Source organism: Haliotis asinina, chromosome 11, assembly GCF_037392515.1.
Source record: "Haliotis asinina isolate JCU_RB_2024 chromosome 11, JCU_Hal_asi_v2, whole genome shotgun sequence".
In the NCBI taxonomy this organism is placed as follows: domain Eukaryota; kingdom Metazoa; phylum Mollusca; class Gastropoda; order Lepetellida; family Haliotidae; genus Haliotis; species Haliotis asinina.
The window spans coordinates 41,398,182-41,413,784 of record NC_090290.1 but is presented as its reverse complement, the minus strand read 5'-3'; the positions used below and the strand labels follow the sequence as shown (position 1 = coordinate 41,413,784).

Below are 15,603 nucleotides of genomic sequence, written 5' to 3'. Positions count from 1 at the left end.
TGTCGTAATGATGATTAAACAACTACAAAACATCTGATCAATAGGCTGCTTTAGACACTGATGCAGTTGTTCCGGGATTTTTCCTTCATTCTTTGCATTGTGTTTAAACAAAAAATGTTGATCGATTTTATGTCCATTGTTATCAGACTCTGGTCCAAGATACCAACTTCGCATTTGCTTCTTCATCGAATGGCGTCTGACTCACGGTAAATCGACACAAGCTTTTCTGGCTTTAATCTTACATATATCTTCGGAGATATATATATAATTCAAAATGATATTTCTTCTACTGTTAATTCATTTCGTGAAGTCGGTTCTTTCTTCAAATCTGTGTTTTAACATAGCTTTATCGGCTTCGTCGACGGAGCACAAGCCAACGCCATATTTGTCAATCAAGACAGTCACATCTGACCACCTGGCCGATTGTGCGGCTACATGTGGCGTTACCTGGACCTGTGCGTCTTTCTTCTACTATACACAGGACAGAACTTGTTGCCTGTACAGTGGACGAATTAAAGTGTTGAACTTGAGAGGGGAATCTGGTTGGACTGGATATGACTTTCAAGGTGAGTCTGTTGCCCCATCGACCGGGGTAGATATGGCGTACAATACGCCTTTGGCAGCCCATACCTGCCATAAAAAGTAACTATGCTTGTCGTAAGAGGCGACTGACGGGAACGGGTGGTCAGGCTCGCTGACCTGGGTTGACACATGTCATCGGTTCCCAAAAGCGCAGATCGATGCGCATGCTGTTGATCACTGGATTGTTTGTTCCAGACTTGATTATTTAGCCATAAGCACTCAGCAAGTATACGGCGAGGGTCTGTAAATAATTGAGTCTGGACCAGACAATCCAGTGATAACAGCATGAGCATTGATTTGTTCAGTTGGGAACCAATGACACTCAACCAAGTCAGTAAATCTGACCACCCGATAATGTGGCTTTCACTCCAAGGTCCATCCATGGTACGACCCTAAATATGCCCAGGGCGTCCTGGAAAATGATTCTTTTGAACTTCTTTGGAATAGGCCCATATACAGCCTCAGACGAGTTCCTGCTAACAAACCTGATCTTGTCCTTTTTTATAAAGCCAATAAATTTATTTACATCATTCAATTTTCTGTCCCTTTTTACAGCAGCGTGATTGGCAAGATTCAGGAGAAACATGATAAATATGTGGACCTCGCCTTCCAAATGTCTCGCTTGCATCCCATGTACACTGTCGTCAGACTCCCCGTTGTTCTCGGTGCCTTTGGTTTGTTACCTCCTGATCTGTTGGCGCAGATCATGAGAGTGCCCTAGTTCTCCACCGGGAACTCAGTCCTTCAGACATTCTGGGTAATTCAGAAGGGTGCAGGAGTCTACGTATTCTCAGGGGATTTCTTGGTGGGTTCGACTAGGCAACGTTTCCTGGGCGGGACTCCCCACGTGTAGAAAGGGCAAGAGCCCTGAGCCGATGGCGAGCCTTAGCAGACTGGATGTGCCAGGGTCACCCGAACTTTCTGCTGCATTTTATTTCTTCTCACATGTAGGGAATCGAACCCTGTTCCAGACACGAACCTGAACCCAGCCTGAACCCAGCACCTCGACACTTCCAGTGTCGTTATGACAATCACAGTAATTTCCGTTTTATTTTATGACTGATCCTACCACCCAAATCCACTATGCATGAGGACATGGGGTAGCCTAGAGGTAAAAGCGTTCGATTGTTGGAGTGAGTATGTTTTTCCTCGTTTTTTGTAATATTCACGCAGTGTAACCGCGGGGAACCCCAGAAATGTGATGACATATTGTATCCATATGGGGAAGCAAAGAATTACGAACACCATCTCCCATATACCCCCAGTGCTCCTTGCTTGCTGTAACGAAAGTCCGATTTCACACACTTCTTGTGCCTGGAGTCCTTCGCATGGTGTTAGGCTTTCAGTTCTCCAGCCCATTTCTATGTTATATTGCCTGTACTATTTGCCTAATGTTGAAAGTTACTTGGTAATTTTGATTTTCTGTGGTATTCTAGTTATTTTACTGTCCTTTCACGACAGGTTGGAACATAATTTAGAATCACACTTATACATTTGCGAGTGGGATGTGACTCGTTGTGGATAGGGGGAAAAAAAGCCCTCAGTTTCACATTTAAGACCAGACGATTTCATCGAAGCGAAGGAGTCGGTTGGATTACTGTTCTGTTCCACAAACTGCATATACACACAACGCAGTGGTTTGTCAGAAAGTATGTCCACAAATGACCGACTCTTGGTAGGCCTGGTGAAGGACTTCACCTGGAGTATTCCCGTCGCCGTACCGTCCAGGAGTACATCTCCATCAACCTCAAATTTCAGATTCTGTCCAACAACCTTGTCATGCTTACAACAGTAGTGGAATTTAAACATTAAGCAGTGGAACATTAAACGATTGAGAGAGGAACGTTGGCTCTATAATCAGACGTGATCCTTCTGGTCAGGTGGTCGAGAATCTCGATGTCTTGTTTGGTGTAATAAACTGCCAATAGAAACTGAGAATCCTCGCACAGCGAAATTATTGGTGGCTGTAACCGCGTTTCGACCATTTAGCTCTGAGCTCCAGATTTTCTTTAAGCCCGAAGTTTGTTTTCTGGATCTTTCTTAAACTTGCCAAGATAGGTGTAGGCCTGATCTTCCACAAGATGATCAGTAACTAATCCTCATTGTAACGTGATCGATGCACCATAACTACATTGCCACGTCTTAAATGAAGAATGCTACTTCGAGTCCAAAAATCAAGCCGATATCATTAGAAAAGGACAAGGAGAACCTGTTCTTTCAAACTGACATCTCCTGTAAAGGAGATAAACGGTGTTAGGGATATCTGCTAAGGAGTTCAGGGATGGTACCCCTTCTCCCTATTAAGCAGAGAGCTCAAAAGGTTTAATGACCTGCCCTTGCGAGTACATCTCAAGTTGAGCCGAACAGCATCTCATAAAAGACAGTAATCGATGCCAATACACTGAGGAGACTTCAGAATCCATTCATGAAGGACAGAGTCGTATGCCTTTTTGTAGTCAATTCAGCACATGGAGAGGTTGCACTGATATATTTTAGCCTCTTCGAAAATAATCTTTTGTACAAGAAGTCTATCCTTGCACCGCCAAAATAATTTTTTAGTTCTCTTCTGCTCTCCATAAATTATATCACAGCAACAGCAGTAAGATACACGAGGTTTGTTACACATCCTGCAAAAAATTCATGATGAGTATTGAAACAGAGCGGACGTTTTGAAGATCAGCCATTTTCGGAAGGAGTATTGTGAGACCCTTGCAGAACCATGGAGGAACACCACGAGAAACCTGAAGCAGAGATGTAATGGCGTTTGGACAAGACGGAACAGCTTCCATTAATGGTTTCGAATGCCATGGAGCTTTGAAGCTGTGCTAGATTTGGACTTTTTGATAGCTCTTTTCAGGCAATCTGGTGAGGTGTAACAGACAAACGACCCAGTTATTTTCTCCAGCATTGCATGATCGTAATTAGTATGCAATGAAGAGACTGCAGAATCCATTCGTGAGGGACAGAGTCGTATGCTTTTTAGGGATATTTAAATTGCTCACATATCCACGCAACTAGTACATGCTCAAACAAAACATCAGCACACGCATGACACAATGAATCAATATGACAATAATCTTTGACCAACTTATTCAAACCTTCGTTGTTTTCTAGGTCGACCAGTTCCGGGAGGTAAGATTTGTTAGTTTCTTGTTGCACTTGGCAATATTCCAGCGGTCTGTAAATAATCAAGTCTGGACCGGACAATCCACGAATCTACAACAACATTATCAGGGTGTGTGATCACACACTTCTCCACAAGAATCGGTTTTGTCACCTGTATTGAAAGATTGCACAAGAGCACCGTCTTTCGCAGTTGGGACGTGAAGATCCTGGTTAAAATTGATTTTCAGTAATCCATGCTTGTCGTAAGAGGCGAAGAACGGGATTGGGTAGTCTGGCTCCCTGGCTTCTTTGACACAAGTCATTGGTTCCCAGTTTTGTAGAAAGATGTTCATGCTGTTGATGCACTGGTCTGGTCCAGACTCGATTGTATTCAGATAGAGGTGGAATATTGCTGAGTGTGGCGTAAACTATTTTGATCTAGAGAATGCAAAGAACTTTGTCGACACCTAGGCTTCAAATACACACTTAACCTCAAGTACATTACCTGCAACTCAGCGGCATCATACAGTTTGCAAGTTTTGTTTTCTTTTCTTTTCTTTCTTCTTTATGCGTGAGTAAACCAGAAGAAGCCAGTCCTATAAATACACCGTCAGCTTTGTTTTCTTCATCGGTTCGATATAACTCCCAGATATCCCCAGGGGATTTGTTAGCGAAACAGTTATTGGTTTTAACGTCATTCTCCTAAAATCTTCGATCGAACTCAAACGTTGTCACTGAAAAGGATTAGTAAGTCTTTGTTCTGAAACGTACTGTTGGTTTCCTTTTCGTTTCCTAGACTGAATCATATTTGTGCGTCCAACAATGTGCAGCATTCAAAAGTACGGTGTAGTTAGGCATCAGTAAGAATCAAGTACTTGTCCATCTGGGACAGTTGGATAACTAGAATATCACAAACATGTATGTAAAACTAGTTGCGACTAAAGACGGTGTAGTAACATATCAAGCTACAGAGCAACAGCTAAATCACCACACTAGGGACAATTGAGGCGGCATATATATCTCTCTCTCTTGTCTTCATCTATTGACGTTTGTATTTATTGATTGTTTGTATCTATAGGTGTTTGCATCTATGGATGTTTGTGTCTGCTGATGTTTGTACCTACTGAAGTTTATATTTATTGGTGTTTTATATACTGGTGTTTGTGCCTACTGATGCTTGCACCTTCTGATCTTTTGCATCTATTGATGTTTGCATCTACCGATGTCTATGTCTATAGATGTTTACATCCTTTGATGTTTGTATAACACTGATGTTTGTATATACTTATGTTTTTGTCTAATGATGTTTGCATATACTGGTCTTTCTTTCCACTGATGTTTGTATACACTCATGTGTGCATTTACTGATGTTTTCGTTCATAGGGGATACCAGACGTGGGCCGCAGGGGTGTGCATCCCACCTTATGTCCTGAAATTATGTAAAATGACAGTTGAAACTCAGGTGAAAATGAGGTGTCCACCCCAACTTTCTCAAAAAAGCTGTATCCGTGTCTGTTGTTGACTGTTTATTGCTATTCTTCTGTATCTATGTCAGCATATGTTCCTTGTACGAACAATCCGGGATACGAGATAAACCAGGAAGCCCACCTCTGCTACAAAGTCCATACAGACCGGCAGAAAGCATGGCAAGCTGAACAAGCGTGCCAAGATGAAGGAGGCTTGCTGATCATGTTGAACACTGGGGCACGAAAAACGCTTGTTGAGGGCATCGTTGAAGCGGGTCAGGTTGTTTACAAATCTAAAATCAGTATTTTCAGCATTTATGAACATTCTATTCAGTGTATGTCTTAAAGGTTAAAGGTTACTTACACAGCCAATATGCCATAGGAAATGGGATAGAGTAATGCACTGTTTTCAGCATTTTATACAAAAGCTATCACCTTCACTATTTTCGGTATCAATAAACACGTGTTATTCGTGTGAGTGAATCCCGTCGGGAATGTTTCCATGTATATTGTGACTATAGGCAGAGAGGCAAATTTCCGAATGAGTGAGTAAGTTAACATTTTTCGTCACATTTGATCGCTGGCAGTTGTAGGCAAGCTAGCCATAAGAACTGCAAAGTACTACAATACCAGTTAGACTAAGATGCTACCATCAAAGGACAATCTTTTAACAATACTTCAACCCTGTTAGAGGGTGAGTGAGTTAATATGTACTGTCACAGCGGCAATATTTCAAATTTTTGGGTTGTAAATATAACCTTGTGTTACCCCGTCCGTCGTAAATTTGTTAACTTTCTCTTACTTGCAGATCCCGGTAATGAGGAGTATTTCCTAGGCGCAAAAGAAACTGTTGATGGACAGTGGCGATGGACAGCAGATAATTCGATAATTCCATGGTTTACACTCATTGGTAGTGGAGGGCAGTGTTTAGAACTGGAGCCAGGCCGGAGATATGATGACAGTGGCTGCGACAATCAGCAGCAAAAGTTCATCTGTGAAATATTTGTGTAAAAGCAAGGAATTTAATTTGAAGCCAATGCAGTAGAGTTATCCTGTTCAGGACAACAGTTTGACGCGATCAACAGCGTTTATGCTCACTGCTGTGAATTTGTCCTCATTATCGAATGTGCAGATTGCCCACATTTCGATTTTTTCCTTAAAACTTAGGTACACTTTCCAAATTACAGCGGACAAATTGTCTGGAATGGTTCTCTGTCAGGAATGAATTCTGAAATTTGGACGCTGTTTCCATTTGTGTATACATACTAGGCACATAAATTTGAAATCTAAATTTATCAAACATGTGTAGACACATAATAATTTAAACTCAGAGATTAGTGATATGTATGCAACATGCATGAACGTGCCACGTTCCGTGACGGCAGTGGTTTCGTCCTTCAGACGTGCAATTGTTGCACGTGCATTCAGGGAAAGAGAAACAGAGCAAATGAATGCCACACCATACTGTCACTTTGGAAAGCTAACCCCTGCCCATGCGATCGTTCAAAAAATTAAACGGCTATTGAAACGCATAGCATGCCAAGGCTAACGTCTGCACAACGTCATGAGGCCATTGGGATGGTCCGTGGGGGAATGTCTCAACTACATGTGGCTGCAAATTTCCATTGCCACCGGAACAACATTTCTGCACTGGTGAGGCGCTACCAGAACACAAATGGCCCACGATCTGGACGTCCACGTGTAACAACGCCAAGACAGGACAGAAGGATAAGGGTGACCTATCTTCGCCACGGGTTTCAGACTGCAGTGATGACTGCACGGACCATCCCAGAGCTTCGCCGTATTCACCCAAACACAATTCGACACCGTTTACGTCATCACGGGATCAGACCACGACGTCCCGCCATGCGACCTATAGTGACACAACGTCGTCGACAAGATTGCCGAATGTGGTGCCGAAAGCATGTACGCAGACCTTTGTTTTGGTGGAGAAGTGTCTTTTTTTACAGATGAGTCCAGGTTTAGCATTTCCCATAGTGATGGACGTCAACATGCCTACAGACGCGTGGGGGAACGTTATTCACAGACCTGTGCCTTGGAAAAGAAACGATTTGTTCCATGGTTCCTTGATGATTTGGGGTGCAAAAACAGCACTCCCCAAGAACTGCTTTGGTGATTGTTCAGGGCAACGTAAATGGTTTGGGCTACAGGGATCAGATTATTAGACCTGTGGCAATTCCTTTTCTGCAACGTCATGGCCCAGGGTTAACATTCTAGCAGGACAATGCTCGCCCTCATACGGCAAAGGTTGCTATGGATTTCTTGCAACACCACAACGTTGACTTACTGTCTTGGTCTGCAAATTCACCGGATTTCTCCCTGAAAGAACATTTAGGGGACGAGATGGATCGACGTCTATGCCGTCTTCCTCATCCGCCAGATAACGTTCTTCACCTTGCAACAGAACTTGAGGGAATCTGTCGTGACATCACACGAGCCTTCCTTGCACCTCTGATAGGCTCTATGCGCAGTCGATGCACTGCCGTTCTCAATCCCGCTGGTGGAAATACCCGTTTTTGAGCTTGTGACATGATCGGTTGATCCCTGCCTCGCTTGTGGACTTGTGACGTCATTGTGATTGACTTTTCAGTTGAAATTCTCCCGACTTGGAGAATCTCATGATCCCGCCTTTTTTATGTATCCCTCCATTTTTATGTACCTTTGACATTGTTATCGTACTTATCAACTGGGATAATATTTTGACAATGCACAGTTTCTTTAAACTGTAAACCAGGAATGTTTGCGAGCGATAAATTAATGCGAAAATGCGATGTTTATTGTGTCGCATTAATAAATCGTCGCATTTGATTAAAGCTGCTTTCTCATGTCGACGATCAATAGTTCAAACAACAAACAAGATGTATGTTTCTCGTACACGTGCTTCATAAACGGGTCCATATCATCAAGTTGTCAAAGAGCAGAGAGATAATTAATCAAAGTGAATAAGCTGAAGAATACAATCAACAACAGTACTTGTACAAGTTGTGCAAATGAACATAGTAAGTTACTACCTCCATCTTTTTTGAGCGATTGTGTGCAGTAATTCTCTCACCTCCAACTTGACGCACGGGCACGATGTGTAATGCTAAAAAATGTGCATAAAGCATTTTTGTCACAGGTCATAACCTAGCACGATACATGCACTAAGCTCCATACTGTATGTATAGGTGGTGGTGTGTTGTGTAACACGTTTAGAATAGCATATTTTTATCCAAAACTTTCGTCTGAATCTATGTTTACAAGAACATTATCCATTCCTGATATCTGATTGGCTGCCTTGGGTCACGTGTTTGATTTTGACCATTTACGATCCGTATGGCATACTTAGGCAAATTAAGGTCATTAGAAACTAGTTTTTATCCAAAAAGATTGCTTCTTAGAAATCGGAATATTCTCTTGGCAAGGTTGATGTTCAGAGCTTTCGAACGATACCCGCCATGAAACGTATCGCCTCACATGTTATTTGTACAGAACTTCGAAAATGGAGGTATTTGCCCCTGTTGTGTCCCGTTACCGAGCGGAAAACCATTTATATTGGGGAAAAGACGACCATGGATATTATATGAGAAATCTTTTAATAATAATTTTCCGATTACGCGAAAATGAAAGTATAAAAGGGTGAAGGGGAATTTAGCGGGATCGCATCGTGGCTGTCAGCTGGGGGATATAATGACATGTTACAAATGAATGTCCTTACTCCAATAATCGCCCACTTCATGAAAGTGCTTGTGCAAACAACAAAACAATAGCAACCGGGCCCACTATTAACAGTACTCGTGAAACGTTTAAAAAGCATGGTTGATCTGAATTTATTTTGAAAGTTTGGGGACATGCGTACTGATACAGGTGAAGACTGTGAACCAGGAACTGGATGTTCTGTGTATATGATCTTGTTTGTGAAAATATAGGAATATAGAATCAAGGAATTTTTCAATCTTCCAAATCTCCCATATATTGCTGATGAAATTCACGATCTGGTGATTGAAGTGGGTATAATACCGCATTTCATAATATTTGTATTCATTGAGATAAATCAAGTTTAAGGTGCAATATTCTTCCGCCGCCACTGTCACAAGAGAACAAAATCACGGACATACCTGTCTATATTGTTCAATAAAAATACCATACATATATACATTATTCAATAAATTATATTCAATCATACATGCGAGTTTGTCATGAACATAATATTATACATATACATGTCAAAATAGCGGGATGAACCTCATGAAGCAAGAAACAACTTCATCGTGATTGTGATTTCATGTTTCAGTCCAGAAGATCCGGGTTAGAATTGCTCTTCAGCAACCATAGTAGTAGAAGTAATGGTAGGACGGGCTCACATCAAATAGGTTTATATCATACTAGGTTTATATTATATAATAGGTACATTATACTACTAACATTACTCGTCACAAGTGACGATTAACGAGAGCGGATAGTCAGGTTTGATGACATCTATCCCAATGGCGTAGATCAACGCCTATGCTGTTAATCACTGGTTTGTCGGTACAGCCTCGATTACTTTCAGACCGCTACCATATAGCTGGAATCACCTTTGTCCGAATGTGCATGGTGGCTGCATTCATGGTGTCTGTGCAAAAATGTCATTTTCTAAATACTGAGATTGACCTCCAAGTGCGTAAATCACTGAATTCATGAAATACGATTAGCATATCAGAACAAGAACAAAAAACCTAAGCCTGCATCCTGTAAAACTATCTACCAAAATCTTAGTAAATAGTGAAGTACATCTCTTCACATTTAACCTTTCCAATATTCCGAAATCAAACCACGCTGGCTATAATAACATCGTAGAACATTCATATTCACCTGATCAATTATACCGTTTCAAGCGTGAACACTTTCAAGATGGACGCAAGTCCTGCCAGTACTATAATGTTGTTTGTCCTGTTGCATTAAAAACGATTAATAGTGGTTCCTTGCTGTAACAACATTGAATGGTTCGTTGCAGTAAGAACTTATAATAGCATCAATGGTTCGTTGCAGTAAAAACTAATTACAGCACCAATGGTTCGTCGCAGTACAAACATAAATAGCTTTCGTGGTTCCTTGCAGTTTAAAAAAAATATGATGAGTGATTGAGTGAGTTAAAATTTTAAATCGCATCAGGAGTATCCATCCAAATCATGACTAAAACATAATGGAAAAACTGTAAGCGAAGGACAAGAAAGCGTTTTAAACATCTGGTAAACTTATATTTAACTTTGAATGTCTTGGGACTGCCGTACCCTCTCAAAGGGACAAAATTTCGAGGATACAGCCACTAACAGTCACAGTTGCTAATTTATTCTACCATATTTAAACGGTTTTACATTGAAATATGTATCCCTTGGCAAAAGCAATACAGTCAAAAAGGGAGAATCTTCCGGTATTTACCAATAGACTTAGTCTTTCTGCCACCCCAGATCGGGAAAAGGCCATTGAGATTACCTGTTATAAGACACGGTTTCAGAAGTTGGTCATGGAGAGCTTGAAGATCAGATTGGACAGAAAGAAGGGAGATAACGACCGTGCCGCCAGGGCATTTTACAAGAACACGGAAATATGGTCGAATTAGAAGAAAGGTTCGAAGGATGATATGACAAGCAACCTCTGTCGTAAGAAAATGAGTAAAATCCAACTCACTCACGGACATGTATAAGCCCTATCCTCCCAGCAATGACCAGTATCCTAGCATGCACACATACGGACGCATACATACTACCTAATTAATGACGCTCTTACATGTACACACCATCTAAGTATCAATGAAACCGTTATATACTCTTCAAAACAAGTAGCGGATCTTTTTTTTTGATTTTGCGACTAAAAATATTTAGGACATTTATTGGGGTCAATCAATGCTGATATGATATTATTATTGAATGTTTTCAGTGTGCATCACCATTTGCACTTCCTTACAACCATAGTTAATTGGTATTTTGAAAGATGATTCGTATATGGCATGTAATTTGCTTTATACCATTTTCATGTTAAAACAAACGACTAGAACCAAACACTAACAAATGTGAGATGCAAGATGAGTGTCCAAATTAATGTCCTAAGTGATTTCTGGACCTTCTTGGAAAAAAACCGTCAAAATCAAGAATGGCATGGGACCCCATGCATTTGTATGGGACTACTGCGTTGTGCACGTGCATATCATGCATTGTGTTTAAGGGTGGTAATAGAGGGAAATGGTGCGTTCATAAAATGTCTGTCCTTGAAATATTTGTGAACGTTTATACTTCCTATCCAAACTGAAAGTTCATTATCCCCTACTGTTTTAAGAGTATATATACAGGCATTTACAGTTCTTTTCCCTCCTAAATTCTTTTACACATATACCTTTTCGGGAGCTTAATATTTTTGTAAGTTACAGTACACGACCAAATACACAGGATGAAAGTCCAGAATCCACTCGGCCCTATGGTAAATGGCTTATCGAATCTGGTCTTTAAGGTCGCTTATAAGGTCCCACATAACTAACTATAGTGCTAACATTAAAAAATATTACAAAACAAAACATAAACACAAGGAAAACAAACCAGGCAATCCATGGTTCTCCCTCGTGATAACTGACAGACTGCCGCCATATAGTAGTAATATTGCTGATATACTCCCCGCGTTTCGGGTTGACGGTGCCCTGGACGTCATTCGTCACCATTCGTCCCTCTCTCGATGCTTGTTATGTACGACATGTACAAACCGATCAGAACGTGTCTAATGACTGCAGTGCTTTGATAATAACACAATCGCGAGTACTTAAATCGTTTATTGCATTATCTTTTTGTTTTTAAAATCACGAAAAAATAAATCGTCATATTGAAAGTACTAATAACGTACCTAATTAACAGAATTGAGCTGTCAGATATGATGAATATTCAAATATAAATAAATATATAACACATAACAAGCATACAAGCATCGAGAGAGGGACGAGTGGTGACGAATGACGTCCAGGGCACCGTCAGTCCGAAACGCGGGGAGTATATCAGCAATATTACTATATATATATATATATATATACATATATATATATATATATATATATATATATATATAGAGAGAGAGAGAGAGAGAGAGAGAGAGAGAGAGAGAGATAGATAGATGTTATAGATAACTTCGGTGATATGTGTGTGTGTGTGTGTGTGTGTGTGTGTGTGTGTGTGTAAGAATCATGCGACCGACGGCGAGCGCAAATACATGCACGTGCGCATGCGTTTGTTAACAACGGCTCTCACAGTTGTGTTTCTGACGGTTGCGTGGGCTTGTTTGTGGTCATTGTACGCGTGCTTCCAACAGTTTCAGGAAATATAACAATAAATCGCCACGAGTCTCAAAACAATAATATTATATCTGTATGTAACTAATCAACATTAATCTCTAACATTGGGGCGAATATTTCACATGTCTTGGAATATGTCTGACTTTTCTATTAGTCATTCATGTATTTTTAAGAGAATTCAGTTGAAATTCCACAAAGGGTACGACAGCAAGGTTACACGAATGTTCAGTTTGAGAAACATTTGTTATTTTTTAGTTTCTGCTTTGGGAGCTGTATGTAGCTGTGTCTTTTCACATAAATTTTGTTTGCACATATAATAAAACAAATATAATTTGTGACTAGTAAACCCTTTTTTGAAAGGTAACTGGAAATATAAGGTGAACATCTGTCAATAATTACGTCAGAATATGTCTCAAACACGTTTTTCACCTTCTTTTAGTTGTATCAACGAGGTTTTTTTCTTTAAAATACATAAGCGAAAACGAAAACAGCAAGACAATGTATGAGTACCTCGGTGATATAAGTAACACTGCAATCACAAAAAATGCAAAGAGGAACAGTTTTATCGTTCCTGTTTGAAGTAGTTCTTAATGTTCCAATGCTAATATGAAATCCTTCGAGAAGGGCACGAGTCGCTGTTTGACTTGTCCCGGAATAACACGAGTTGGTCACGAATGGCTGGACGCCTGCCGAATCTTCCCGAGATCTGGCGAGCGTTCTTCAAGGGAGTGAACTCTAAGGTCAAAGGTACTTGGAGACTCCTAAACAACATGGCGGCGATCATAACACTGCAAGTAGAAGTGGATCAGACGCGCTCTGAAAGGCTTGGAGAGTAATTTGGATTTTTTATCACTTTCTGAAACGATGGTACTCTTGCTATACTTTTCACAATTTTTAAATGGAAGACAAATTATGTGTTAGTCGAAATGACGTGTTTCGAGTGTTGAGCCCGAAAATGTCACAACTGATTGTGCAGCAATATGACTGCGGCAATTTAACTATGATGTTTAAGATTACACAATTTTTTCCTTTAGTCGCTATATAACTGTTCTTGGTATTGTGTCAGCGGTTCTACATGACGGTCAGATTATTTGAAAAGCAAATCGTCATGTACAAAAAACGAGAACAAAATCTACCACTGATCTTACAAACGTTTACTTTTCAAACAGATCTGACTCTTATAGATAAGTAAAGTTATCAGTAACCATTTGACTCAGACATTTTCGTTGTAAAGTATAGGGCAGTAGGACTGACTAGTGGTTAAAGCGATCACTCATCACACTGAAGACCTAGGTTCGAGTCCCCACATGGGTACAATGTGTGAAGCTTATAATATTTCTGGTGTACCCTGCCGTGATATTGCTGGAATATTGCGAAGACCAACTCACTCCCTCTTGCGAAATATTGTCACTTGGAAGACATAATTATGTAAACAAACACAATTACCGAACTGTGAAATAATTGCCAATTGTGTAACATCACATTTTATCCATAATATAGTGTCCACAATGTTCTCAGTAATAAGAGTAAATCCTGTACGTAGATCATAGCTTCTCCATCTGTTAATGTCTCTCACAAACGTGTTTGCTATAGTAAATGTCACATTATCAGCTACAGAAATTTTAGAATCAGTATTCATGATGTTCAGTGTTTTATCATGTCGAACCAGAAATGACTGTGGAAATAGATTTCTCTAGATATTTCCACATTCCACATATCTAGGCTCATGTCACTTGTTTATGAGCGGTACTGTAACAATATGGTGATACAGTATTATATCGAGGTTGGGGACTCACAGTACAATTCATGGCTTTACTACTCCGGTATCTAATGCATACAATATATGTTGTTCACATATGTTGTTCACATATGTTGTTCACTGGTCATAATGGTGCATGGGCTGATGTACTGTCATTGTTTGTTTATGTGATTGTGAACAACCTATGCCCCAACGAACAACTTATCTTCTATGCATTTGATACAGGAGTTGTAAACCCATGCATTGTACTGTGAGTAAACAAACATTGAGGTTACATCAACCCATGAGCCCTAAGGGAACAGTGAACAACATATATATCTTACTGAAACCTCAATGATAATGTTTTTAATTCTTTGAAGCAACATGGGTACAAATATCTTTGTAGCTATCATTGGATTTTACAGACAAGAAAATCAGATTTAGAATTATCTGCCTTCCATCGATTTGCGTTTGTAAAACATTGATAATTTCTGTACTTCATGCACAATTCTATGTTACATGAGACAAAGATTATTGCCACGAATTACCATCGTGTTGTCATTCCCAGGGGATTTTGAGAAATGCTACTGGCTTGTAAGCGGGGAACATTGAAAAGAATAAAAGAGTGATCAGTCAGTCAGAAAAGGATGTTTATGAGTGAGATAAGATAATACATGATGTTAAATTTATATAAATGACAATGAATGAATAAGGAAACTGTTCAAGAACCAGTTTTTGCAGATTTCATAAAGCTGACTGTCATAAACCATGAAATCGGTCAGCTGACTGTCATAAACCATGAAATCAGTCAGTGATCAAAGCTTTTGAGATATCTAGCTCAAACTTTGCTCTCAATCTTCAGCAGACTTTTGTTTTATTAGTAATATTTAAACTGAGGGAATGAAAGAGTTGGGATTGTAAGTCGCATTGGCACAATTTCTGCCATATCATGACAAGAACAAGTTATGGATTTATCGTGATTAAAAATATATTATAAACACCTGTCAATGAAGGGGAGTAAAGCAAATAGACACAGAACTAGTTGTTAAATCTAAAACAGTAAATCAGTAAGTTTAGAATTTAAAACTAGTACACCATCATAAAATGAAATTACTGTAGACAATACAAAATAAGAAGAGGCAACTGATCGCCAACAGCTCAAGGTAGATTACCATACTAGGGGCCATGGGGACATACTGTACTGTTGCTTCCTACATGGTTGGTAAATTAGGCCAAAATGAAAACGATATATGATCAAAAAATAATAGTAGGCTTGAATTTACCCTGAATGTATTGAGACTTGCGTACAGTCTCAGGAGGACTTTTATTATAGGTACTATTATATTACAAGCCTTACAGGATTAAAGTGGGTTGGTGGGGGAGCATAGTGGTTAAAGCAT

The 15,603-nt window shown here is 39.9% G+C and overlaps 1 protein-coding gene across 1 annotated transcript; it reads left to right on the top strand.

The window, feature by feature from the left end:
- Window positions 1-274: 274 nt before the first annotated feature.
- On the top strand, window positions 275-6,164 carry LOC137255882 (uncharacterized). The gene is made up of 4 exons (XM_067793464.1): window positions 275-566; window positions 3,697-3,714; window positions 5,243-5,428; window positions 5,962-6,164. The coding sequence occupies exons 1-4, from the start codon at window positions 275-277 to the stop codon at window positions 6,162-6,164; spliced, it is 699 nt and encodes a 232-aa protein (XP_067649565.1).
- The last annotated feature ends 9,439 nt before the right edge of the window (window positions 6,165-15,603 follow it).

Coding starts and splice junctions, on each gene's coding strand:
- LOC137255882 (XM_067793464.1), top strand. CDS start 275: ATGATATTTCTTCTACTGTTAATTCATTTCGTGAAGTCGGTTCTTTCT. Junction 5,429..5,961: donor TGAGGGCATCGTTGAAGCGG/GTCAGGTTGTTT, acceptor TCTTACTTGCAG/ATCCCGGTAATGAGGAGTAT.